Source organism: Procambarus clarkii, chromosome 33 (genome assembly GCF_040958095.1).
Source record: "Procambarus clarkii isolate CNS0578487 chromosome 33, FALCON_Pclarkii_2.0, whole genome shotgun sequence".
NCBI lineage: Eukaryota > Metazoa > Arthropoda > Malacostraca > Decapoda > Cambaridae > Procambarus > Procambarus clarkii.
The window spans coordinates 17,512,190-17,537,990 of NC_091182.1; the positions used below are offsets into that span (position 1 = coordinate 17,512,190).

At 45.9% G+C, this 25,801-nt stretch overlaps 1 protein-coding gene across 2 annotated transcripts; it reads left to right on the top strand.

Annotated features, from left to right (window-relative positions):
- The first annotated feature begins 1,514 nt into the window (after positions 1-1,514).
- On the top strand, positions 1,515-11,516 carry LOC138370864 (uncharacterized kinase-like protein D1044.1). 2 transcript variants are annotated; one of them, XM_069335473.1, is made up of 3 exons: positions 1,515-1,671; positions 9,847-10,663; positions 10,808-11,516. In XM_069335473.1, the coding sequence occupies exons 1-3, from the start codon at positions 1,602-1,604 to the stop codon at positions 11,199-11,201; spliced, it is 1,281 nt and encodes a 426-aa protein (XP_069191574.1). In that variant the 5' UTR covers positions 1,515-1,601; the 3' UTR covers positions 11,202-11,516. The 2 variants fall into 2 exon arrangements, with proteins under 2 accessions (XP_069191574.1, XP_069191575.1); XM_069335474.1 differs by having other exon boundaries at positions 1,536-1,671; positions 9,763-10,663.
- The last annotated feature ends 14,285 nt before the right edge of the window (positions 11,517-25,801 follow it).

A 25,801-nucleotide genomic window follows, 5' to 3' on the forward strand; every position in this document is an offset into this window, starting at 1 on the left:
CTGGTGCTCCAGTGTTGTTCCTGGACAATGTATTGTGAGCCGGTGGACTAGCTCCTGCTCTACTGGTGCTCCAGTGTTGTTCCTGGACAATGTATTGTGAGCCTGTGGACTAGCTCCTGCTCTACTGGTGCTCCAGTGTTGTTCCGGACAATGTATTGTGAGCCTGTGGACTAGCTCCTGCTCTACTGGTGCTCCAGTGTTGTTCCTGGACAATGTATTGTGAGCCTGTGGACTAGCTCCTGCTCTACTGGTGCTCCAGTGTTGTTCCTGGACAATCAGAAATCGGTTAAAGAGAGGGAACAAGCTGAGAGTCTTCAAGTACTATTGAAGAAGTCTGCTAGCCCTCTTGGAACACTTCTCCTCGGGGTATCAGTAGTGTGTGTGTGTGTGTGTGTGTGTGTGTGTGTGTGTGTGTGTGTGTGTGTGTGTGTGTGTGTGTGCTTGCCTAGTTGTGTTTGCGGGTGTTGGGCTTTTGCCTCTTTGGTCCCGCCTCTCACCCGTCAATCTACTGGTGTACAGATTCCTGAGCTTCTCGAGTTCTATCATATGTACATATGAAACTGTATAGTCAGCTTCCACCACATCACTTCCTATTGCACTCCATTTACTGACGACTGTGAAAAAGTTCTTTTCTAATGTGTCTGTGGCTCACTTGGGTACTCAGTTTCCACCTGTGTCCCCTTGTTCGTGTACCAACCGCATGAAGCATCATGAAGCGTCATGCAGTTATTATTTTCACACATAACCCAACAGAATAACGTCAAGTGCTATACGGTCAGGGAGTTGCAAGAGGGCATATTGGTATCATTACCGTCGTCGTCATGCTGCAACCCGTTCTCAGACCAAGTCCATTCCATCCAACGGTTGATCCCAAAGACGCATTCATCAATTGACATTAATTCGCATAAACATGCTGTTTATTCGATAAAGAAATGTTCTCAAATATAAATTATTATTATTATTTATTAGCATAATGTGCATATTTATCATTGGTTAGGTTAGGTGTTTAGGTTCTGTTGGGGATTATTGTATTTGTAGTACGTGGGTGTAGCATTTACAGCGTTGTGGTTCGAACAAAAGTCGTCAGCGAAGCACTTATTTTAGAAGTGTTCGGACGTCATCAGTTGTGAGTCGTGTATAAACCGTTTTTCATTCATAAACAGGGGTTAGGCGGGTGCATGGAATCGACTTTGCCCTTTGTTTATGATGATGTGCTGCAATATAGGGCAAATGCTCGTTAATACAGCCGCCAAACCACCTGTTTATGAAGGAAAACGGTTAGACACGACTCACAACTGATGACGTTCGAACATTGCTCAGCTGACGATATCTGTACGAATTGCAATTTCTTAAATGGTTCACCGATGTACTGTAACTACAAATAACCGCCAAGACCAAGAGAACCCAACCTAACCTAGTCTACGCCTAACTATACGTTGAAATTTGATATATAATGGTACTAATTTTATATGAGAACAAACAATAGTTATTGTTTTTAACTTAAGTGTCTTAAGTGACGACCGCCAGTTGGACAAACTGACCTGAGGACAGGTGGGCCGACACCAGGCGCAGTTCGAGGCTCGCGTTACTGGTTGGTGGACATGTATAGTTGTGGACGAGTTCTCCGTCAACAGTTGGCCTCCTCCTTAAAGGCCTTCTCGTATAGCAGAAGTAAGTTGGTGTTGGGTGCTCACAACGTGGGTCACCCGGTGTTTACGACCTGTCCTCTAGTTTATTGTAACATGGTTACCCACTGAGGTTGTTCTGGCGCTTCACTGTAATTGTTACGCTAATGACTATATTTGATTAGTGAGCTTCCGCACCTGTAAGTGACGTGGGTCTTAAGAGATTCAGCCGCAGTAACATGACTAGTAAGCTAATGTTCCTTCTGCTGAAGGGTATTATTTAAATTAAATTTTTGCTGGGGGTTTAACTACTGGCCCGTTGACAAGCGGACTAAATCCTATGCACATATCTGTGGGTTTTTTTCCCCCGGTCTAAGAATATCGCCGTCATATCTTACTTTATTAGAAATATCGGCTTGACTAAGAATGAAATTCGGTGAAATATGTAAGAACGTCTTTGGAGACAAAGATGGGTGAATGACATTCATGAACTATCGGATGACTTGCCGACAATTTGGTTTGGTAAATATTTTTCAAAATGTATTAAAGATCGCCTTGATCACAGTATCCCTGTGACTGATGTAGTGAACCTTAGCAATATGTAATTCCTAAAGTTTATTGTTGACTGTTCTTTAAGATTCGCTACCTGGAACAAAAATCCCAGTAGGACGGGCTATGGTGAGCCCGTAGTGGACCTATTGTAGACGTGTAAGCTATAACTATCTTGATGTCTGAAAAGAAATTTTCATCTTGTATTATCTGCGGTTACTAATATATATATATATATATATATATATATATATTTTACTGAATTTGAACCACGTTGCGTGCATGAAGTGACTTAGATTCATTAATATATAAATGTAGATACACATTTTACTTTATTAATGACCTTCGAAATATATTTAAGCATAATGTTTATAGTAGACTTTGCACCTTTTACCAAAGTGTCCATGAAGAACCTGAAGGGAAGCTGTTGGGTAGCTCTTCAAACTAAAAGGGTAATTTACTATGTTACGGAACCAACAAGGCCTTGTCCGATAAACTTAACTTAAACTACTTAAATTTGTTTCAGTACTATATATTTTCATGGTGAAAGGCAAGTTGCCTTTAATGTAGTAATTGCATATTAACCCATACAATAGTTTGGTTTAAGCGGACATAATCTTCAAATATGCAATAACTGAAAACTAGTTAGATTAAAAAAAAATTCAACTAGTTATTTATGTAAAGGTCTTAATTTGGTCAGTATCGGCATCGTAGCATAAATGGGGAGAAACAAAATATTTACTAGTGTCAACAATTTACCAATGTTAAATTAACATCAAACGAGTGTCGACTGAAATCTTTACTATCGGCTATCAAAATAGCATATAATATATTTAGTTGTATCTAAAAAAAAAAAATTCAATATTTTCCTTGTTTATCGAATGATTTGCATGAAACTTGCACACCTGACTGCACGTAAGCCTATCTGTAAGGATGCCAATTTTGAAGGAAATTAGTTATCAACCCCGGCCACGGATGGCAGCACCTTAGACTTCGTTTTTAATTTCTATTAAAGTAATATAAACGTAACATTTACTTCCATCTTTTATTAAATTTACATGAAACTTACCTTGTGCAATTTATATACAGTCTGCAAGAAGCATTTTTTTTTCTAAAGTTCATTTAATGATTTTATAAATAGTAATAAACATTTGTAAAATTTTTTAGGAACTTGGACTACTTGTAATAGATTTTACTAAACATATTTTGGAGGATAGTCTTGGATACTTTATTATATGCTAATGTGATAGTGCCATAGACATTTTCATTTCACACTTGAGGTTGTAGATCCCTCCGTGATGTCGCCTCGTCGTAGTGAGAGGCTTGCGTACCAGGGACATGTGAGGTCCCCCCCCCTTTGGCCCCCTTTTTGGGTGGTGTACATGCAGAAAGTCGTACCGTAGGGGCCTTGTGAGCCATCGGACCACTCGCTGGAGGGGTCACCCGTGAGGGGCCGTCCTGAGTGGATGGTTAGAGGTCAAGGCTGGGGCGATAGGGGGAATGGGGTCTTGGCACCAATATGGGAGAATGAACGATGGAGTAGGACTTACATTTTGAAAAGGGGAGCACTGCTGGGGACGACGCCCCCTTCCTGCACTGGCCCTCGCTCCACCTCCCTGACTTGGTAGGTGGTATCCCTTGGATTCAGGCCCCAAACGTTTAGTGACTAATGCATGGCTGACGACATGACTTCTCTTAACCAGGCTAAAGGGGTGGGCGACCAGGTCCCTGGGTCGGACTGTGGTGGAAGACCGGGCTCTGTAGCCCCTGCTTAATAGGGCTTAGACTGAATTACTCTTCCTTCCCCCCCACCCCTTTCCCTCTTCTATGGTAGGGTTGAGCTCAAAACTCCCTGTGGTGACAGTCTCGTCCCTTTGCACGGCTCCATCTCTCGGTGACTACTGCGCCTTATGACACCTCACTAGGGGTTCTCATCGTTGTCCCCGCCACGGCCGCTCTCGCACGCTTTTCCCATACTAATTCGTACCACGCCTTGCTTGGTCCTGCTACATACAATAAGTACTTTGACTTCCATCAGTTGGATTCTCCTCCTGAGGATTTCTCCCTCCATAGGGATCTTGTTGATTCAGTAATTACCTGTTATTTTTTAGCCCCACCGATTTTGGCACGTGTCGCTGCTCCTCAAGATGCAGCCACCCGCTTGGCCACTTTGTTCTGCATTGGGAGACCCCTGTTTGGGTCTCTTAGAACGCTGGGTTAAATGCCAGTGTTGGCACTGTTCTTCTACCACACCATGTTGCGACCGGTATTAGGTACCTAAAGAACTGCAACGAGGATATTAAACATATCCTCGAGGCACTAGGCCATTCTGTTCTCCAGGTAGACGTTCACTAGACTGCCTCGTGTCCGTCCCAGTCTGCCCCTTTGGGTTGTGAAGATTACCTTTGATGGTCGGACACTTCGCCCGCTGTTACTCTTGTTGGTGCCAGATGCTCCGTTCAGGAGTACATTCCCTCTCCTCGGCTTTGAAATAAGTGCTGGAAGTTCGGACATGGTGCCTTCTGATGCTCCAGTACTGTCTCGTCCTCATGAGTGGGGGGGGGGGGGCGAGGGTCACTCTAAGTTGGCGTGCACTTCTCCCCAGGCCCGCTGCTTCAATTGCATTGACGCCCACCCCACCCTACCTTCTCCTGTGCGTGTATACTTTTCAAACTTGAGGCAGCCATCCTCAACTTGAAGCAGCGGGAACGTTTGTATTTTCCCGAAGCAAGGCGCTAAGTTCGCAGTCTCCCCCACTCTTGCTGACATCTTGTGTTGTAATCTTCCTCTCATCCTTCGCACCTTCCTCAGTCTCGCAAGTTTCCAGGCATTAGACCCGGACACGCCCACCTCCTTCCCTGTTCCTTTACATCCAGAGGGTTCACCAGATGCTTCTTTCTGGGGGACGGGGGGGGGGGGGGAGTTTACTTTCTACCAACTGTCATGTCTCCTGTATCTTTTCTAATCTCCCTCCGATCCTCCTTCCCGTTCTTCCCTGTCTCTTGGCTCTCCACGCTGCCTATATGTGCGAACTGCTTTCCATCACTCCCAGCAATCGTGTTGTTCCCTCTTTGTCTGTTAACACGCTAGAGGTCTGTTGTCCAGTACGTTGTTGCTGGCATACCTGTCTCGAGTCAGAAGCGAAAGCCTGGCTGGTCTCCCTCCTCCCCAGCGGGAAAGAAGGCTTCGCTTTCTTCCTCGCACCCGACCTCTGACTCTATTGCTCCATCCCCTCCCATTTCTGTGGTCGTTTCCCCCCTGTTCCTGCTATGGTTTCTTTGGCCCCTGCTTCCTTCACGGTTGCTGCCCTTACTAAGGTGTGCTCCCCGGTTTCTGCCCCTCCTGCTGTCATTGACCCTCGGATGTCTCCTCCTACAGACCCTGCTCATCCGCCTCTGGTCTGCCCTCCTGCTCTCTTCCCTTCATCCTTACTTGGTTTACCCATGTCCTCTGACTTTCCTGAGCTTCTTTAACATGTTGTTCCACTTTAACCCTTTGCGTATTCTTTATTCTGTTGCTGTCCTCTCTTTTTGTCGATGTGTATTCTTGAATGGAATATTCGTAGATATTACGCAAATTTCCATGAACTCCAATTTCTGATCTCAGTTTTCCCCCCTTTGTCTCCACGAGCAGATGCTTGGCGCTTGTCCTGGTCGCATCCATGGCTATTCCTTTTTCTCTCCCACCCCAGGCTTTTGCCGAGGCCCATTACTCTACTGCTATCTTGATTCGTTCTGATATAACATTAGTTTCCCTACTTTTCTCGTCGCCTCTCGGATGTTCTGCTGCCCGTCTTTGGGAGTAAATGGTATACGGTTTGTTAAATGTCTCCCCCAAATGTCCCACTTTACCTTCCGATCTTTAACACCTACTGGACTCTTTGCCAGAGCCTGTGCTCCTGCTGGGCGATTTAAATGGTTGACATACCCTCTAGGGTGATGTTCTGACTACTGGGTTCGTCTTCTCGAACCGTTCATCCTCTCTTCTTCTGTGTCTTTTCTGATTTCTGGTGAGCCTACTCGTGTAGACTCGCTCTCACCCTTCCTGTCTTTATCTTTCTCTCTGCTCGTCTCTTTACTTGCATTTCACTTAGCGGGTTCTTGATGACCTCCATGGCAGTGACTATTTCCCCATTCTTGTTACCTCTCTCTTCACCCTCCCCTCTCCTTCCCTAGGTGGCAATTGTCCAAGAGAGACTAGAACCTCTTTACCCTCTGAGCTACTCTCTCCAACCTCTACATTCTGCCTCTCCCTCGTATCTTTATTCTTTTTCAAGAGTCTTCGACGCTACCTTCCACTCTATTCCTCGCGCTACGTCTTGGAACACGCAGAAGCGAGTTTCCTGGTGGGAAGTGGAATGTGCTCGGGCTATCCACTGTAAGCATGAAGCCTGGAAACGACACCGCTGCCGGCAGACGGCCGATTCTTTTTTCCTGTTTCGCAAGGGGAGTGGTGGCTGGTAGGACCATCCGTATGGGGTAAAAGGGAGAGTTGGAAGTCGTATGTTTCAACCATTACGTCCAAAACTCCTCTGCTGCAGATCTGGAAGCATATCTGCAAGTTATCAGTAAAATTCGTTCCCGATATCTCGCCGGTCCTCTACCTCTGCGGTACTCTTGTGACAGACATATTGTAAGTTGCAGCCGAACTATGTTCTCGCATTTCATCTGTTAGCTCTGGTTCTCGTCTTCCTCAGTCTTTCATTCTTCGTAAGCCTGTTCTTGAATCTCATTTTTGGATTTCCGTGCCCATCTCAGATTTCCCTATGACGATCCATTATCTCCGATTTTCAGTCTGCCCCGGCCCTCTGCGGTTCTACGACAGCGGGCTCTGAAGACATTAATTATGGGATGCTTCGCCATCTCCCTCCGTGCACGTCTCCCTATTTGAAGAGTCTGAATAACCGGGTCTGGGAGTCGTCGTCAGTTCCTGTGGACTGGCTCGATGCTGTTGTTCTCCCTGTTCAGAAACCAGTATCTCTAGGGACATCTTCTCAGGACTTCCGCCCTATTGCCCTAAAGAGTTGTCTGCAAACTCTTTGAACGTATGGTTAACGTTCCTTTGATGTTCTTGGAACACTTTCACCATCTCTCCCTCTCGATTTGGTTTTTGCAAATGCCACAGCATAACAGATGTCCTGGTGAACTTGGTCTATATTCGTACTGCTTTTGCTCCGAAGACCTACGTTTTTTGCCGTCCTTTTTGACCTGTAAAAGGCTTGAGATACCACTTGGCGATATCATATTCTGTCCCAACTTCATTCTTATGGCCTTTGTGGTAATCTCCCATTCTCTCCAGTTTCCTCTCGTCGTTCTTTTAGTGAGGTTTGGTGCCCCACTTTGCCTCTTCTCGGCAATGCGAGGGTGTACCCAAGGTAGTCTTCTGAGCACTACTTTTTCTGGTTGCCCTAAATGGTTTTCTTTCCTCCTGACGTCTTCTCCGCTCTGTCGACGATCTTAAACTATGTCGGTGATGATTCGCCTCTCCTTCAACGGTGGCTTCAACTCGAGATTGATGCCGTATCGTCTTGGGCCACAGATCATGGCTTCAGGTTCTCAAAGTCTAAAACTTGTGCTATGACTTATACTCTGAAGGGTGGTTTTTCTTCGTCAGACATTTTATGGCCATTCCCTTGTGTAGAGAGATTCCACTAAGCTTTTGGGGGTTAATATTTGACTAGTTTGTCTTAGCCGCTCCATATCTCTGATGTAAGAGTTGAATGCTCAAAGGCCCTTAAGCTCCTTAAGGTTTTATCCCATACTTCTTGGACCCGAGAAGAGTATGATCCTCTTTACATTCCTCTCTCATCCTGCTAAACTCATTTATGGTTGCCCTACTTACTCGTCTGCATCTCCTACTCTTCGCAGTCTTGATTCTTTGCACCATACTGGGTTGTGCTTCACCTCTGGTACTTTTCGTTCTGCCCTCGTATTGTTTGTTGACACTGGCTTCCTATCTCTTCAGGTCCGCCATGATCGCTACCGTCTTCCCTATCTTGCGCGGTCCTAACATCCTTACTCTCGTCTCTTCGTGCTTTGACATTTACCCCTCCGGTAGTTACTGTTATTCTTCACCACCTCCCTCTTTTTGTAGTTATCTCGCTTACAGAATTCTTTAGATTCGTATTACCGCTTTTTCTCCTCGTATTGTTCCGTCCTTCCCCCTTGTAGAGGGTCCCCCCTTCCTAAATCTTGTACATCCCTGACCCATATCGCTAAAGTTTTTACCTCCTCCTACGGTTCTGACACTCCTTTTTCTTGAACATTTTTCTTCCCACTACCACTAGATTTCCATCTTCACCGATGGGTCTAAATCTGCAGAAAGTGTAGGTCACCGTTATTTTTTTTTTCCTGACAACACTTGTCGCCTACCTCCGAGATGCCTACCTGCATCTTCACAGCAGAACTTTATGCAATTCTCTCTGCTTTCGTCTCCAACATTTTCGGTGTCAATCCTCCTTTATGGTTGTAGTTTACTCTCGTTGTGCCCTAATGGCTCTAGGGTCCTTTAATCCAGTCCATCTGGTGGCTGTCGAGATTAAACATTGGCCGTTTCTTATCTCTAGTAAATATAGATCGGTAGTTTTGATGGGGTCCCAGGCATATTATAGTTTCTTTAAATGAGCGTGTGGATGCTGCCACTACGGAAGCTATCTGCTTTTGTCCCATCTCCAGTAAACGTATACCTTATTCAGACTTTTACCCAGTTATTCGTTCCTCCAACCTTGCTCGTTGGCAGGGTTGTTGGTCTTCTGTTACTGGTAACAAACTGTGTACTATTAAGCGTAGTGTCCCCCATGGTCTTCCTTCATACCACTGTAACCAGCGCTGGAAAACGGCTCTGGCGAGGTTGCGTATTGGCCATAAGCACTTAACTTGCGGCCACTTAATGGAGCGCTGCCCTGCTCCTTATTTTCCGAATTGCTTTGTCCCTCTTAGTCGCGCATATCCTTGTTGAATACCATGACTTCAGGACAAGCGTGTCCTGCTTTCCGACAGTCCCTCGCGATCACTTTTCCCCTCGATAGAGTTCTTGGTGAATCGGATACTTCTAATGTCATTCGCCTTGTGTGTTTCTGTTCTCGTATTGGCATCCTTGGTGTTATTAAGCACCCTCTGATTATTCCGCACATTTGACGGTGCTACATAGCTTTCCCAGTTTAGTGCCTTCCTTTGATTATTAATTATTGTGGTTGTAGCAGCTTAATGAATGTGAAATTAGTTGAAAAAAAAACTAATTTGCTTTCTATTGAAGCTGCAATATTGAAACTTGAAACAGTTGCAGCCATTTTATATCAAACTAGTAAAAAAAAGTTTGACCTTGAACAACTTATTATGACCCCCTTAATTACAAATTAAGAGGGTGGGTGGGGGTGAAATATAAAAGAGAAGGGGTTCAATGGTGAAGAGGTTGGGGTAGACTGTTACCTTTGCTTGCACATAAATGTGTAAATCTGCTTATTGGAGAGAGGGAAGAGATGTTGAATTGGCAGGAGGGATCCAGAGCCTTTAACAGCTACCCTCATAGTACATAATAAAATTATAAGTGTTGTGCTATTAATGTAACTTTTTTTGTATTTTTATGAAAGGTAAAATGAATATGTAATGGTTATTGTGCAAAAGCCAGAAAGTCGCGAGCAAGTTTGTAAAATTAAGAGATGTATGTTTGGCAGTGGGTTCTGCAGGAAGTACGGGCGCTGTCGGACCGCAGGCCAACATAGAGGACGATCATGTGAAGGAGGCACTGAAGATGGACAAGGGCAGAGAGGCCATATTTATCTCTCAAAGCGTAAGAGACCTTGCTGGCAAGGGCGACCACTTTTCTTCAACAGTTACCAGTGTTGAAGTCAAATTCTCCTTGATGGGGAAGCATAACGTAGTGTCTTATGTGGTAAAAATAAGCCCACATAGATCAGAGGACCACTTGGCTGATTTTCATTTATCCATGATGAAGAAAGAAAATGAGTTTTTCAAGGCAATCCTTCCGCAACTCAACTCAGAGCTGAATTCCTTGGGCCACAGTAACTTGAGAATGCCAAGGTGGTTATACACATCTTTAGAAGAGGATAAAGAGCTGATCTTCTTGGAAGACCTCCGACCTTTGGGCTTTAAAGTATTCGACTGCAAAGTGGGCCTCGATGTAGACCATACAAACCTGGTCCTGAAGGAGCTGGCCCGACTCCATGCAGCCTCTCTCCTGCTGAAGGCAAAAACGCCCTTGCAAGACCTGGCTCAAACATTCCCGCACATTGCTGAAGACTGGACCAGTTTATCGGAAAATGCGAAGAAAATGCATAACAAGACATGCTCGGGAAGTCTAGCGGGTGCCGAGGCCTTGTTGACCAACATTAAGGGCTACGAGGTGGCGAGGCGGTGGTTGGCCAAGCATCAGAACAACTCTCTTGATCTTGTCAAACACTTTCTGGTCAGAAATCCCAAGTTTGATGTGATTTGTCATGGCGACTGCTGGGTGAACAACGTACAATTTAGGTAGGAAAAAGTTTGTTCATCCTACACTTTTTAGATGTATTTTGGCTCTCAATTTTGAAAATTTAACTCGCTGAAATCGGTATTTTTTTTAAATGATAAACAAAATAGTTCGTGTGCCACTAATGTTTTACATCATAATTCCAGGTACAGTGATGGTAAACCGGTTGATGTAATGCTTCTTGACCTCCAGCTGAACCGTCTGGCTTCCCCGGCCACAGACTTAAACTACCTTCTCTACACCAGCCTCCACGGCAAAGACAGGAAGGCGAACTGGCGGGACTTCCTCTCCTACTACTATGACACCTTCAGAAGTGTGATGGAGGCTGGGGGTAGGGGGATGCCCTTCACCCTAAAAGAGCTCCATCAGGAGTACAGGAACAAGATGGAGTACGGTATGCTGTATGGGTCAATGACGGTGTCGTTGGTGATGAGGGAGATCTCCAGTACCCTGGACGAGAAGAAGAAAAATCCACAATTTCTATCTCGGTTCCTCGCCTTGTATGGTGAACTGATTGAGCAAGAGCGATCACGTCTTTAATGTTGCCCAGTGAAGAAATGGCAGGAAATTTATTTATACCTAATGAATTCGGCCTTGTAGCTGACTGTGGCATTGTGGTGGACAATGATCCTGAACTGTGTTTTTGCATGAGCCTCGGACCCAGAACCTACCAAAAGTATCTCTATGAATGTGACTAATTACTACTTGGAGTACCAAATCTGGCAAGTATCAACTTTTACTCTGACTTCTGAAGTCCTCGTGTATATATAAGGGTAACAATTTACCCTTTCACTTGCTTAGAAAGTTGATAGTTCCAACATTGTCCTTTAATACCAAATAAATATCTATAAATTGCTAATGATCTAATTGTAAAATTAATAGGCGTTCTTGTACTTGTCGATTCTCTTCCTTTTATATTTATTAATTTGGAAAGGTCTTTAAAATATGTGGGACCTAAAACATGGCTCCTTTTCGTCCTGACATCTAATGTCTTGACAACTTCAGTCGGGACAAATATTTTAGACCAGGCAAATAATGCTCTAAATTGGTAACTGTAGTGACCTTGGTCCTGCCTGCCGCTACCGCTGCCGCCAGTATTGTAAGAGCTAAACATGGTCATGGTTGTAAAAAGTTGGTCAGTTTGATGGAGAAGGGATGGGGGGGGGGTGAGGTAAATGGGGGGGGAATTTTGTATAAAAAGTTTACACTATTAACACTAGATATTTAATTTGCAGTATATTAACAAATCTAATCTACAAAAAAAAATGACTCGGAAAAAGTTGTGAAGCATTTTATTGAACGTTAAACTTCCTGCTTGACTTGCAATACAGCACTCACTGGTGTTGACATAAACGCACCAATAACAGCTTGCCAAAAGTGATTGTTACAATGTTAGGCTTGTTAACGTCAACACACTGAGGAGGATCCACACAAATCTTTGGCCAATAATAACTATTTTACAATTGCATTCTATGTAACGTTCCAAGCTACTTAGCCATGTTGACGAATTATTTTCAGACAGAAGTCACAATATCACTAGACTGTTGAGATTGATATACTCGGTGGCCACAAATACCCAATCGGTTTTGCTTGCTACTTTCTAATCTTGATATTAAACAATCACTTCAATCACATTCATTATGCATGTGCGGTATATAATCTATTAAAGCCTCGGTAAAGTCGGAGTTCAGTTAGAGATTTTGGCAGTAAATGTCACTAGCTTAATCTTTTGCTTCAGTTTCATGTTGTGAATTTTAACCTGGAAAGTGAACACTGAAGACATCAACATCTTTGGAAGGCGGAATAATAATAAATGTATTAATTTAAGATGACCTATTTATAAAGGTCATAGGCACAACTAGAACCACACTGTACAGAGTTTCCTATAAAGGACTAAGGGAAGTCTTCTGTGGAGAATGTCAAGATTGCAAGGAAAGGGAGGAGGCGACGACTATTTTAAACAAATTTGGTGCAAACCTGTGTATGCGCGTCCCCTATCATACCATGGCTACAAACATAAATAAAAGCCGAATATAACTCTTGCTCGTTTATATGGTAAGTAGAAGCCCAATTTCACAACCGGCTTCATCTTGGACCATTATACTGTAGTTAAAAAGTTTGAGAGGCGACTCTGCCAAAGATCCTTCACTGGGTTCGTTATCGGACTTTAAAGCCTGCCAGCCTGGCCTCCAAACAAAGACCCAAAAGTGATTCCATGCGCCCGCCAAACCCTCTGTTTATGAATGAAAAACGGTTTACAAAAGTCTCGCGACTGATGACGTTTGAACAGTTCCAGAAAGTGCTTCACTGACGCCTTTTGGTTGAAATACGACGCTGTAAATGCTTCACCCACGTACTGCAAATACAAATAATTGCCAACAGAACTTTAAACACCTACCCTAATCTATGCCTATATATATGCTAATACATTAATATTAATTCACTTAAGTCCTGTTTTAAATGCACAGCATGGTTTAAAATTTATAAATGCGTCTGTGGGTGTCGACTGCTGGATGTAATGGACAAGTCAGATGGGTTGAGACTGCAGCTATAGCCCCCATCCCTAACCCTCCACCCCCCCCCCCCGTCCCCACACACACACACACACACACTGCAATTCTTGGGCAATGCCAAATCGTACATTAGATTCCCTGCCGGCGCCATTTGCATATCAGGCTGCACATAGCTTTGTGGGAAAACATTATATTCTGAGCAGCCATTTGCTCTCAGTATTGCTGTTTTGTGAAGTGCCCCCTTCTCTTTCCAGGCCGTAGCCGTCGTGACGGGGGGGGGGGGGGGCGGCTTAATGGCCGGCTCCCCCTCCCTGTCAAGCTCGTTGCTGTGAGGGGGCTTGGTGGGTGGATGCTGGAGCGTGATGTTCCTTAAGACAGTCTTGTCCTTTTGTAACCTTGTGCTCCTGCTGCTGTCCTCTCTAATTCTGCTGGACACCTTTTCCTTTTCGTTTTTCTCCCCTTCCCCTTCTTTCTGGTAGTCATTAACTGCTGACCTTGTCCCTGTTTTGATCATTCTTTTGGTCTTCTTTTGTTTTGACGCTCGGTGTTTGAGGAGGCATACTCTTGCATCCGTAAAACTGTAGTACCCAACGTCTCGAGCGAGGAAAACCTTTTATTATCAATCCCCCTTTCGTCATTGAACCCGATTTAGACGGACTGACAGTTCTTAAGGTGATGTTTGTGGGGCATATACTCACGATGAACCCCTAGGGGGTCCCGGTATGATCGGCGATAGCTTCTTGTTGGGTGGGGCCACCGATCATGGCTTCAAGTTCTCTACTTCTAAGACTTGTGCCATGACTTTTACGCGGAAACGGGTCGTTCTTCGTCCCTCTGTCACTTTATGGTCATCACCTTGAATACAAAGATTCCGCAAAGCTTTTGGGGTTATTCCTTGACACTCGTTTGTCCTGGTCTCCCCATATCTCTTACCTCCGTGTTGAATGCTCTAAGGCCCTTACCCTCCTTCGGGTCTTGTCCCATACTTCTTGGGGAGCAGATAGGCGTACTCTCCTTGCTTTACATTCCCCTCTCGTCCTGTCTAAGCTCGGTTATGGTTGCCCTGCTTACTCGTCTGCTTCTCCTTCTACTCTTCGCCGTCTTGATGCTTTGCACCATACTGGGTTGCGCCTCAGTTCTGGTGCCTTTCGTTCGACTCCCATCATTAGCTTGTATGTTGACACTGGCTTCCTGTCTCTCCAGGACCGCCGTGATCGCTACTGTCTTCGCTATCTTGCGCGGTCCTTGCAACATCCTTCCTCTCGCCTCTGTCGTGCTTTAACTTTTACCCCTCCTGCGGTTCCTTTTCCTCTTCACCACCTCCCTCTTTCTGTCCGGTTATCTTGCCTACAGGATTCTCTTTCCGTTCGTATTTCTGATGTTTCTCCTCGTGTTGTTCCTTCTTTGCCCCCGTGGAGAGTCCCTCTTCCGCGGTTTTGTACATCCTTGACCCGTATCACTAAAGCTTTTACCCCTCCTACGGTTCTAAAACGCCTTTTCCTCGAGCACTTTTCTCACTCCCGCTCCGTTTCTGTCTTCACCGATGGGTCTAAGTCTGCGGATGGTGTTTGCTACTCTGTTGTTTTTCCTGATCGCACTTATATGTGTCGCTACCTCCGGAGACTAGCATCTTTACAGCCGAGCTTTATGCTATTCTCTATGCTTTTCGTCTCCTGCTTTCTCGTTGTCAGTCTTCATTTGTAGTTGTTGTTGACTCTCGTAGTGCCCTCATGGCTCTCGGGTCCTTTAATCCGGTTCATCCTGTAGTTGTCGAGATCTAGCATTGGCTGTTTCTTGTTCAAAGTAAATTTAAGTCGGTTGAGTTTTGTTGGATTCCCAGCCATATTGGTGTCTTTAAATGAGCGTGCGGATGCTGCCGCCAAGGAAGCTGTCCGCTCTTGTCCCATCTCTCGTAAAGGTTTTCCATATTCCGACTTGTACCCGGTTATCCATTGCTCCGTCCTTACCCGTTGGCAGGCTTCTTGGTCGTCTGTTACTGGTAACAAACTGCGTACTCTTAAATGTTGTTTCCTCGTGGCCGTCCTCCTACCACCGTAACCGGCGTTGGGAAACGGCTCTGGCGAGGTTGCTTATTGGCCATACTCGCTTAACCCATGGTCACTTGATGGAGCGCCGCCCTGCTCCTTACTGTCCTCGTTGCATTGTCCCTCTTACGGTCGTGCATGTCCTTCTTGAATGTCCTGACTTCCAGGACGAGTGTGTGTCTTGCTTTCCGACCGCCCCTCGCGGTCACCTGTCCCTCAATAGAATTCTTGGTGACTCGGATACTTTTGATATCATTCGCCTTATGCATTTTTGTTCCCGTATTGGCATCCTTGGTGATATTTGGCGCCCTCTGATTATTCTGCACATTTGATGGTGCTACATAGCCTTCCCGGTTTGGTGCCTTCTTTTGATGATTACTTACTTCTAGTTGGGTGTCCTGCCTCTAATTGTGGATCCATGGTGGGTGTGAGGGCACATTCGTGAATGAAAGTGTTTCTTATATTTATGTCTGTGAACGTTCCTCTTGTACCCTTTCTGGCTCGTGAGGTGGGCGACCAAGCCCCCCGAGTTGGACTGTATTGCAAGACCAGGCCCTGTAGCCCCAGCTGCATTGTGCCCGACGACCTGACAACTCCCCTCAGCTCCCCTCCCTCCCTCTGCGGTAGGGTCGAGTCCCCAGCCCCCAGTGGTGACCACCTCGTCCCCTGCCAAGACTTCGTCTCTCATTGTGACTACTGCGCCTTTTACCCGCTCTCTGGGGGTTCTCAACGCCGTCCCCGCCACGGCCGCACTCTCACGATCCCTTCCAGTAATAATACTTGCAACGCTTTGTTTGGTCCCGCTACGTGGGCTAAATACTTTGATCTCCACCATCTGGATTCTACTCCTCCTCCTGACTGTTTCTCCCTCCATAAACACCTTGTTGATTCAGTAGATGCCTCTGTTACTTTTAACTCCACGAGTTACGGTATGCGTGTAGTCACTGCTGCTTCTCAGGATGCAGCTACTCGCTTAGCCGCTTTGTCCTGCATTGGAGAGAAACCTGTTCGGGTCTCAAAAAACGCTCGGTTAAATGCCAGTGTTAGCACTGTTCTCCTCCCACACCATGTTGGAACTGGTGTTCAGGACCTCAAAGATCGCCATGAGGATATTAAACATATCCTCGAAACCCAAGGCCATTCTGTCCTCCAGGTGGACATGTTTACTCGATCCCCTCGTGATCGTCGCCGTCAGCCCCTTAGAGTTGTAAAAGTCACCTTTGATAGTAGGGCCTTTCCGCCCTCTATTATTCTTCCTGGTGCCAGATGCTCCGTTCAGGAGTACATTCCCTCTCCTACACTATGCAATAAGTGTTGGAAGTTCGGGCACGGTGTCCTGAAATGAACCAGTACTGTGTATCTATGCCCCATGTGTGGGGACGATAGTCATTCTAAGTCAGAGTGCACTTCTCCCCAGGCTCGCTGCCTCAATTGCGGTGAAGCCCACCCTGCCTTCTCACGCTCGTGTATGCACTACAAACTCGAGGAAGCCGTCCTCAATTTGAAGCACCATGATCGTTTGTCTTTTCCTGAAGCGAGACGCCAAGTTCGTCGTCTCGCCCCTTTCGCGGGCGTCTCCTACGCTCGCGTGTTGCGTTCTACCTCTCCTCGTCCTTCACGTTTTTCCTCAGTCTCACAACCGTTTCCAAGCCTTAAACCCGACCACTCCCACCCCACCCCCCCCCCTCCTCCCCTATTTCTTTGCCTCCTGTCCCAGATGGTCTCCCTCCCGGTTCTCCATCTGGGGTTTTCCCCTTCCTACCCAGTCCACCATATCTCCTCTGTCTTCTTCCCCATTGTGAGTTTTTGTAGCTTGTGAGAAGTTTGGAATAAAATGTAATTGGTATAAGGAATTGAGCTCGGAAAATTTCTAAATTTTCTTTATTCTTTAACCTTTATTCCTGTCGTGATATTCAATTAGGTCGCCTGAGGAAGGACTTGCTTAGCTAACACACCAGTGTAGTAAGCAGCTCATTCCTCACTTTGGGACCATGTATGAACAATTGACTAGGTGCGAGCAAACGCTGAGACCCCAATGAAAATTGAAATCCCCTCCACTAGGCCGACGACCTTCGCCATTCGCCGAAGTGAATCTAACGAGTAGGTCAAGGGCTCTCACAACAATAATTTATTGGTGTGTGGTGCCGTATATTTGGTCCAAAGCTCTGAATCAGTCTCAATTTTATTAGTCGAGTGTGAAGAACATTTGCATAACAATAATAATGTGTGGGGGTGTAACGAAAAGACAGTGTTAACCATAACAACTTAGTTTATTCAATAAAGTACTAACTACTACAACAAAACAAATGTCAATGATGTTACTCGAAATCCTTCCTGTGACACTATCAATGACAGCTAGACACCAGCCCCTCGGACTGCATAATGAACTAACTCGAACATAAGCGTGACCACAGAGGAATCAACAAGAAACAAGAACTAACAGATCTATAATCACAATTACAACAAATGACACAGTAGGTTCTGAAACGCGTCTCCAGTAACCTCCTAACTGTTCTATGCCTCAGTGCAGTCTATCCCTGCAATAGCGGTTGCAATGCAATCAAATCAGTAGTCTTTCAATGACAACAATAACTAATGGGTTCACTGGCAACTCCAGCAACCCTTCCTCAAATTAATCCTTACGTTAACACTCCGTCCCACGAGTCAATCAACAATCAATAACAATTGATTTACGTTAATAACAAAATAGCATTTACGTTAATAACAAGGTAACATTTACGTTAAATTAATAACTCTTACAACTGTAACTAGTAACGTGGAAATTACACAACACTCTACCCGTCGAGCATTCAGTGAGAAAATCCCATTAATCCCTGTACTACCAGACAGCTGATTAATCTCTACTAGTTACGTTAATTTACGTTAATCGGTTACTAACCACTCGGCGATGGTAAACTCCGATTTAAAATGTCCAAAGTGCTAAGAGAACGGTAATTACTCGTGATTACCTTTAGAGTAATTAATTACTATCCTCAAGATGAATAATTCAACAATTAAAATATGCAACCTTTCACACTGGCTCAGCAATTTACATTAAGGTATGAATTCCGTCTGAGCCTTCTATACTCAGACCAATTCAGGTGGCTAATAACAGTAATTAGCTCCACGTTTACGTTATTCTAAAATGACGCTACTCCTCCCACGAGTCAATCAAGTGCCGGTACTTCCGGGCAGATAAATAACGACGTTACGTTAATGGAACAATGTAGCCTTCGTGTGAGTCGATCAAGCAAGGATCGAGGTTAATTACTTTGACTTTCTGAAACACGTCAATTACCCGGCCCACTGACCGTTAATTACGACGGACAATACTCTAATTCTTATCTGGCTGATGGCTAGGCTCCTTGAGACTACCGTAGCTGCTTGCAAGAAAGTAAATTAACCCAAACGTATTCTACGTTACTCAAATTGTCAAAGAACCAATTCTCTTAAAGCAATGGGCGTTCCCTTGGTTAAGTTATATTAATTGCCTCGCAATCACCTCACTGAATACTGGACTTCGATGTCCTACCAGATAACCAGGAGAATATATGTGTATCCAAGTACTCGTCTACAGCCGAGTTTACCCACGACAATGACAAATCACACTAACAAATCACAGTGATTTACGTTACAATTCGGTTGAAATGACAATACTGCAGAACCTAGTAAAATAACATACAGGACATGAACCCTCTAGAACACTGCCCCACAATGACTTTACTGAACTGCAATCACATACGGTGATGCTGAACACTAGCAACAATCACCATCAAATAACAACCCCTCTGCAATAACACACATGGCAAGTACTCTAATTTCCAAGTATTAGAATCCTGCACACACTTACTTACTGTTGCAAATGACCCCAGTGCTCTCAATAACCCCTAGAACATAGGTCAATATATTTCAATCACCACACAGTAAATAACACAATAACACTGGGCACCATGACACTACGATTATATATATATATATATATATATATATATATATATATATATATATATATATATATATATATATATATATATATATATATATATAATTACTGCTGACACATGTAGCCTACAGCTATCAAACTTTATTGGGAACAGTAAGGAGATCTTACACTCCTTAAATCACATGGGTGAGTGATTTATCGATCACGCATGTCGATAAACACACTTGAGAGTTACCTTACTCGACAGAGCGATGACGGTCTCAACAGCCAGCCTCGTCACTCGCCAAATTCTACCAAAATTACGTTAATACATATATATATAAATATAAATCACACTTGTCACGGCGTTGGGAACAATACAAGAAATTAAGACCACACTGTGGTACACTCCACAATAATCATTGCCAGGAATCACTGGCGTTACACATACCTGAGCACTCAGTGTTGGAATTCCACACCTGCAAGGCCACACATGGAAATGATATCACTCCGTCCCACGGACGATCAAAAATTATTAAATTACCCAATGGAATAATATAATTATTACATGGTCATCCTCTCAGTCCTTGGCTAATCTATGTATACTCTGTTCCCGTGTGTACCCACACACACACACACACACACACACACACACACACACACACACACTGTCCGTCTGTGTACACCAGACGTAAGTCCCTCTGGACTGACAAGATGACAACAAGGGTGATTATCTCCTCGCCCACACTTCACTCCACCTCCACAGGTGCTGCGTAACAATGTGACGGAACACTTGACCTCGATTTCAAGCTTTTAGAGACTAACTGATCACCAGAAATACACACATAAGTACTTACTCATTCATAATGCCGGCTTACACACCATTCCCATACATCAGGCACCCTGCTACAGGTGGCTGGCTCGCTCAGGGCAGCGGTAGGCGGCGGTAGTACCTTACGTGGTATTTTTTCATACAATTGGCGCGCACTCGAACCCCTCCCACTCAACACGGCTGAGTTCGCACCCTCGACCCACCAGTGAAGTGAAGCGTTCGTACCCAGGTGACGCGCACAACGATAGCAACGATAGCATCTCACACAAACATGGGAAATCTGCCTAACACTGACATGAATTTCCCCATTCCCATCGACTGCTACAGAGCACTAGCAAGTCTAATCAACATTGGTATGGGATCTACGAGTCCGTTACTGCTCGTATGCACATTATCCCACGATCCCAGATCACTGTACCTCTACCCACTGTACACAATGTCTTTCTCCCCTCCAAGCGACGACTTCGGCCGGATTCTGTGGCGACCGCTGTCGTAGGTGAAGCAGGAAGTGAAGTAGTTGGGTAGTCCAGCCACCACGGCGCCCTATACTTCAATTTGGCCGAATTGAGTACAGGAAGCATCTTGACAAGGTGGTAGCTGGGTTCAGAATGATGCTCACATCGACGATCCCCGCGTCCTTCTCGAAATAAACAATGAGAGGAAGGCATACAGCGGCCTACCCCTCTCATCCAATCGGCGACGGTGTAGCATAGCCCCTAGGGCAGCTCCAAGATGGCCGACCAACATGGCGGCTCAAGATGTTTACTAAGATGGCGGCTGTTTTCATGACAACGACTTAAGTGGCTAGCGCGCGGGAGGCCCACAGCTCACCCACGCCTGCGGCCTAGCTGTTCCCGCGCAAAGTAGAGTCTCGCTTCACGCCATACAAGGAGATGATGCTATCAGCTCTAGCACTGTCCACAGACGTGTTACTCCGGCCAGGGTAACATTTCTGGACTGCTGATGACTGGGACTCTCACATGAGCCCAAACACTAGATGTTTCGGTTGCTGGTTACCAAACTTAAGTTCGTCCACTTAACAAATGCACTTAACAAGTGTACTGGTTCCCACAGGCATAAGAGCACTATTGTAAGCGAGCTGGTGAACCATCTCCACACACCCATATCCCCCCATTCTTTCTTCCCGACCCTCCCCCCAGTCTCTTGACCCTCCACGCCACCTGTCTGTCTTGGCTGATATCCATCATCCTCCCAGTAATCTTTGTGTTGTTCGCTCCCGTTCCTCTTCTCCTGCTGAGACCATTGAGTCAGTCACTCGGTACGTTGTTACTGGAACGCATGCCTCTTCGAGTCAGAAACGTAAGCCTGGCTCCTCTCCAGCGAGTAAGGAGGTTTCACTTTCACAAGGGAGCCGGTCGGCCGAGCGGACAGCACACTGGACTTGTGATCCTGTGGTCCTGGGTTCGATCCCAGGCACCGGCGAGAAACAATGGGCAGAGTTTCTTTCACCCTATGCCCCTGTTACCTAGCAGTAAAATAGGTACCTGGGTGTTAGTCAGCTGTCACAGGCTGCTTCCTGGGGGTGGAGGCCTGGTCGAGGACCGGGCCGCGGCGACACTAAAAAGCCCCGAAATCATCTCAAGATAACCTCAAGATAACCCCCTCCCTCTGACTCTCACTACATCCCCTCCCATTTCAGTGGTCAAACCCCCTGTCCCAGATATGGAGGTTTCTTTCGCCCCCTGATTTCCTCTCGGTTGCTGCCCTTGCTGAAGTGCACTCCCTGACTTCTACCCCCCCTCCTCCAGCTGTCCTTGCCTGACCCTCTCAATTGTCTCCTCCCCCTCCGGACCCCATCAGTCCGCCTCTGGTCTGTTCTCTCGCTCCCTTCCCTCTATCCTTACTATGTTTACCCATGCCTCCCTAACCCTGATTTTGCCGACCCTGCTTCTGAGCTCTGACCCTGATCCTGAAATTCTTTAATAAACTGTGTTTTTTAATACCTATATTTTTATCTTGTTCTCTGTTACTGTCCTTTCTCTTAGGTAATGTCTATTTTTCAGTGGAATATTCGTGGATTTTATGCCAACTTCCATGAACTCCAACTTCTAATTACACAGTTTTCACCGCTTTGTGTCTGTCTCCAGTAACCAATGCTGGGTGCTCGTCCTGGTCACTTTCGTGGTTATTCCTTTCTTTCTCCCCCCCCAGCTCTTGCTGGGGCCCGTAACTCTACTGCTTTCTTAATTCGATCTGATATTCCCTTTGTCCCTGTACTTCTTCCGTCGCCTATCCATTGTTTTGCTGCCCGTGTTTATGTGGGTAAATGGTATACAGTCTGTTCCATTTATCTCCCCCCAAATGTCCCGCTTTCCCTTCCTGATCTTAAGCACCTCCTGGACTCCTTGCCAGAGCCGGTGCTCCTTTTGGGTGATTTCAACTGTCGACATTCCCTCTGGGGTGATGTTCTCACAAACACCCAAGGCTGTCTTCTCGAACCGTTCGTCCTCGCTTCTTCTCTATCTCTTCTGAATTCTGCTGAGCCCACTCATGTGGATTCTCGAACTCGCACCCTTTCCTGTCTTGATCTTTCTCTCTGCTCGTCGTCCCTTTACTTACATTTCACGTGGCAGGTTCTTGATGACCTCCAAAACAGTGATAATTTCCCTATCCTCGTTTCCTTTTTCTCTTTCCACCCTCCCCCTCTCCTTCCCTAGGTGGCAGTTTGCCAAGGCTGACTGGAGCCTATTTATCCTCCGGCCTACTTTCTCTGACCTCTCCTCTCTCCCTCTTCCTTGCCCTCCTTCTTTTTTATGACACAGTCTTCAACGCTGCCCTCCGCTCTGTTCCTCGCACTTCTTCACAGAGCACACGGAAGTGCGTTCCCTGGTGGAATGCGTACTGTGCTCGGGCTGTCCGCTGTAAGCGTGCAGCCTGGAAGAAACACCGCCGCCGGCAGACAGCTGATTCTTTTATTCTGTTTCGGAAGGCAAGTGCGGTGGCCCGTAGGACCATCCGTAAAGCTAAACGTGAGAGTTGGAAATCTTATGTTTCCACCATTACGTTCGATACTCCTCTGACACAGATCTGGAAGAAGATCCGCAAGATTGCGGGCAAGTTCGTTCCAGATGTCTCGCCGGTTCTCCACCCTCCGTGGGACTCTTGTGGCGGATCCAGTGAAGGTCGCGGCCGAACTGGGTTCCCACTTTTCTTCTGTTAGCTCTGGTTCTCATCTTCCTCAATTCTTCCTTCTTTGTAAGCCTGTTCTTGAATCTTATCATATAGATTTCCGCACTCATCTCCGCCTTCCCTATAACGATCCTTTCTCTCATTCAGAACTTCAGTCTGCCCTGGCCCTCTGCGGATCTACGGCGGCGGGTTCGGATGACGTTCATTATGAGATGCTTTGCCATCTCCCTCCGTGCACGTCTCGGTTTTTACTGAGTCTGCATAACCAGGTCTGGGAGTCGTCGTCCATCCCTGAGGCCTAGCTCGATGCCGTTGTACTCCGTATTCGGAAACCAGGGTCTCTCGGTACGTCCCATAAGGACTTTCACCCTATTGCTCTCATGAGTTGTTTGCAAGCTGTTTGAGCGTATGGTAAATGACCGTTTGATGTGGTTCTTGGAACCCCATCACCTCCTCTTTCCTTCTCAATTTGGTTTTCGCAAGTGCCGCAGCACGACTGATGTCCTGGTGAACTTGGAGGTCTATATTCGTACTGCTTTTGCTGCGAAGACCTCCGTTGTTGCTATTATTTTAGGCCTGGAAAAGGCTTATGACACAACCTGGAGATACCATATTCTGTCCCAACTTCGTTCCTTTGGCCTTCGTGGTAATTACCCTCTCTTCATTCAAAGCTTTCTCTCTCGTCGTATCTTTCGAGTCAGGCTTGGTACCATTCTCTCTGCCTCTTTTCGGCAGTATGAAGGTGTGCCCCAAGGTAGTGTTCTTAGTACTACTCTTTTTCTGGTTGCCCTCATTGGTCTTCTTTCCTCCCTTCCTTCTGGCATCTTCTCCGCTCTTTATATTGACGATCTTGCCCTTTGCTGTCGGGGTGATGGTTCGCCTCTCCTTCAACGGCGGCCTCAACTTGCGATTGATGCCGTGTCATCTTGGGCCACCAATCATGGCTTCAAGTTCTCTACTACTAAGACTTGTGCCATGACTTTTACTCGGAAGCGGGTCGTTCTTCGTCCCGCTTTGTCACTTTATGATCATCCCCTTGAGTACAAAGATTCCACGAAGCTTTTGGGGTTATTCGTTGACACTCGTTTGTCTTGGTCGCCCCATGTCTCAGAGCATTCAACATGAAGGTAAAAGGCCCTTAACCTACTTAAGATTTTGTCCAATACTTCATGGGGGAGCAGATAGATGAACGCTCCTCTATTTGCATTCCTCTCTCGTCCTATCTAAACTCGATTATGGTTGCCCTGCATACTCTTCTGCTTCTCCTTCTACTCTTTGCCGTCTTGATCCTTTGCACCATACTGGGTTGCACCTCAGCTCTGGTGCTTTTCGTTCAACTCTTACCCTCAGCTTGCACGCTAACACTGGTTTTCTGTCTCTCCAGGACCGCCGTGATCGCTACAGCCTTCACTACCATGCGCGATCCTTACAGCATCCTCACTCTCGCCTCTATCGTGCTTTGACTTTTACCCCTCCTGTAGTTCCTGTTCCTCTTCACTACCTTCCTCTTTCTGTCCTTTTGTCTCGCTTACAAGATTCTCTTTTGGTTCGTATTACTAATGTTTCTCCTCGTATTGTTTCATTCTTGCCCCCGTGCAGAGTCCCCCCTTCCCAAATTTTGTACTTCTCTGACCCGCATCACTAAAGCTTTTACCCCTCCTAAAGTTCTGAAACGTCTCTTCATTGAGCACTTTTCTTCTCACTCCCACTCCGTTCCCATCTTCACCGATGGGTCAAAGTATGCTGACGGTGTGGGCTACTCTGTTGTTTTTCCTAACCACACTTATATGTGTCTCCTTCCTCCAGAGGCTAGCATCTTCACAGCAGAACTTTATTCTCTATGCTCTTTGTCTCCTACTTTCCCGGTGTCAATCCTCCTTCATGGTGGTAGTTGACTTTCATAGTGCCCTCATGGCTTTAGGGTCTTTTAATCCTGTCCACCCGGTGGCCATCGAGATTCAACATTGGCTGTTTCTTATCTCCAGTAAATTTAAGTCCGGTTGCATTTTGCTGGGTTCCCAGCCATGTTGGTGTCTCTTTAAATGAGCGCGCGGATGCTGCCGCTAAGGATGCTATCCGCATTTGTCCCATCTCCAGTACAGGTATTCCTTATTCTGACCTTTACCCAGTTATTCATGCCTCCATCCTTGCCCACTGGCAGAATTGTTGGTCTTCTGTTATTGGTAACAAACTGCGTACTCTTAAGAGTCGTGTGTCCCAGTGGCCTTCCTCCTGCCACCGTAACCGGCGGTGGGAAACGGCTCTGGCTAGGTTAAGTATTGGCCATACTCGTTTAACTCATGGTCACTTAATGGAGCACCGCCCTGCTCCTTGGTGTCCAAATTGTATTGTCCTTCTTACGGTGGTGCATATCCTTGTTGAATGTCCTGACTTCCAGGACGAGCATGTGTCTTGCTTTCCGACCGTCCCCAGTGGTCGCTTGTCCCTCAATAGAATTCTTGGCGACTCAGATACTTTTGATATTGTTCGCCTTATGTGTTTTTGTTCTTGTATTGGCATCCTTGGTGATATTTAGCGCCCTCTGATTATCCCGCACATTTGATGGTGCTACATAGCCTTCCCGGTTTGATGCCTTTTATTGATAATTACTTGCTTGTGCTGTCTAAACACGATTATGGTTGTCCTGTATACTCGTCGGCCTCTCCCTCAACTCTTCG

Excerpts from the sequence above, each read along its gene's own strand:
- LOC138370864 (XM_069335473.1), top strand. The coding sequence starts at position 1,602 with ATGTATAGTTGTGGACGAGTTCTCCGTCAACAGTTGGCCTCCTCCTTA. Across the intron at positions 1,672-9,846 it reads GGCCTTCTCGTATAGCAGAA|TGGGTTCTGCAGGAAGTACG; the intron begins GTAAGTTGGTGT and ends TATGTTTGGCAG. Across the intron at positions 10,664-10,807 it reads GTGAACAACGTACAATTTAG|GTACAGTGATGGTAAACCGG; the intron begins GTAGGAAAAAGT and ends TCATAATTCCAG.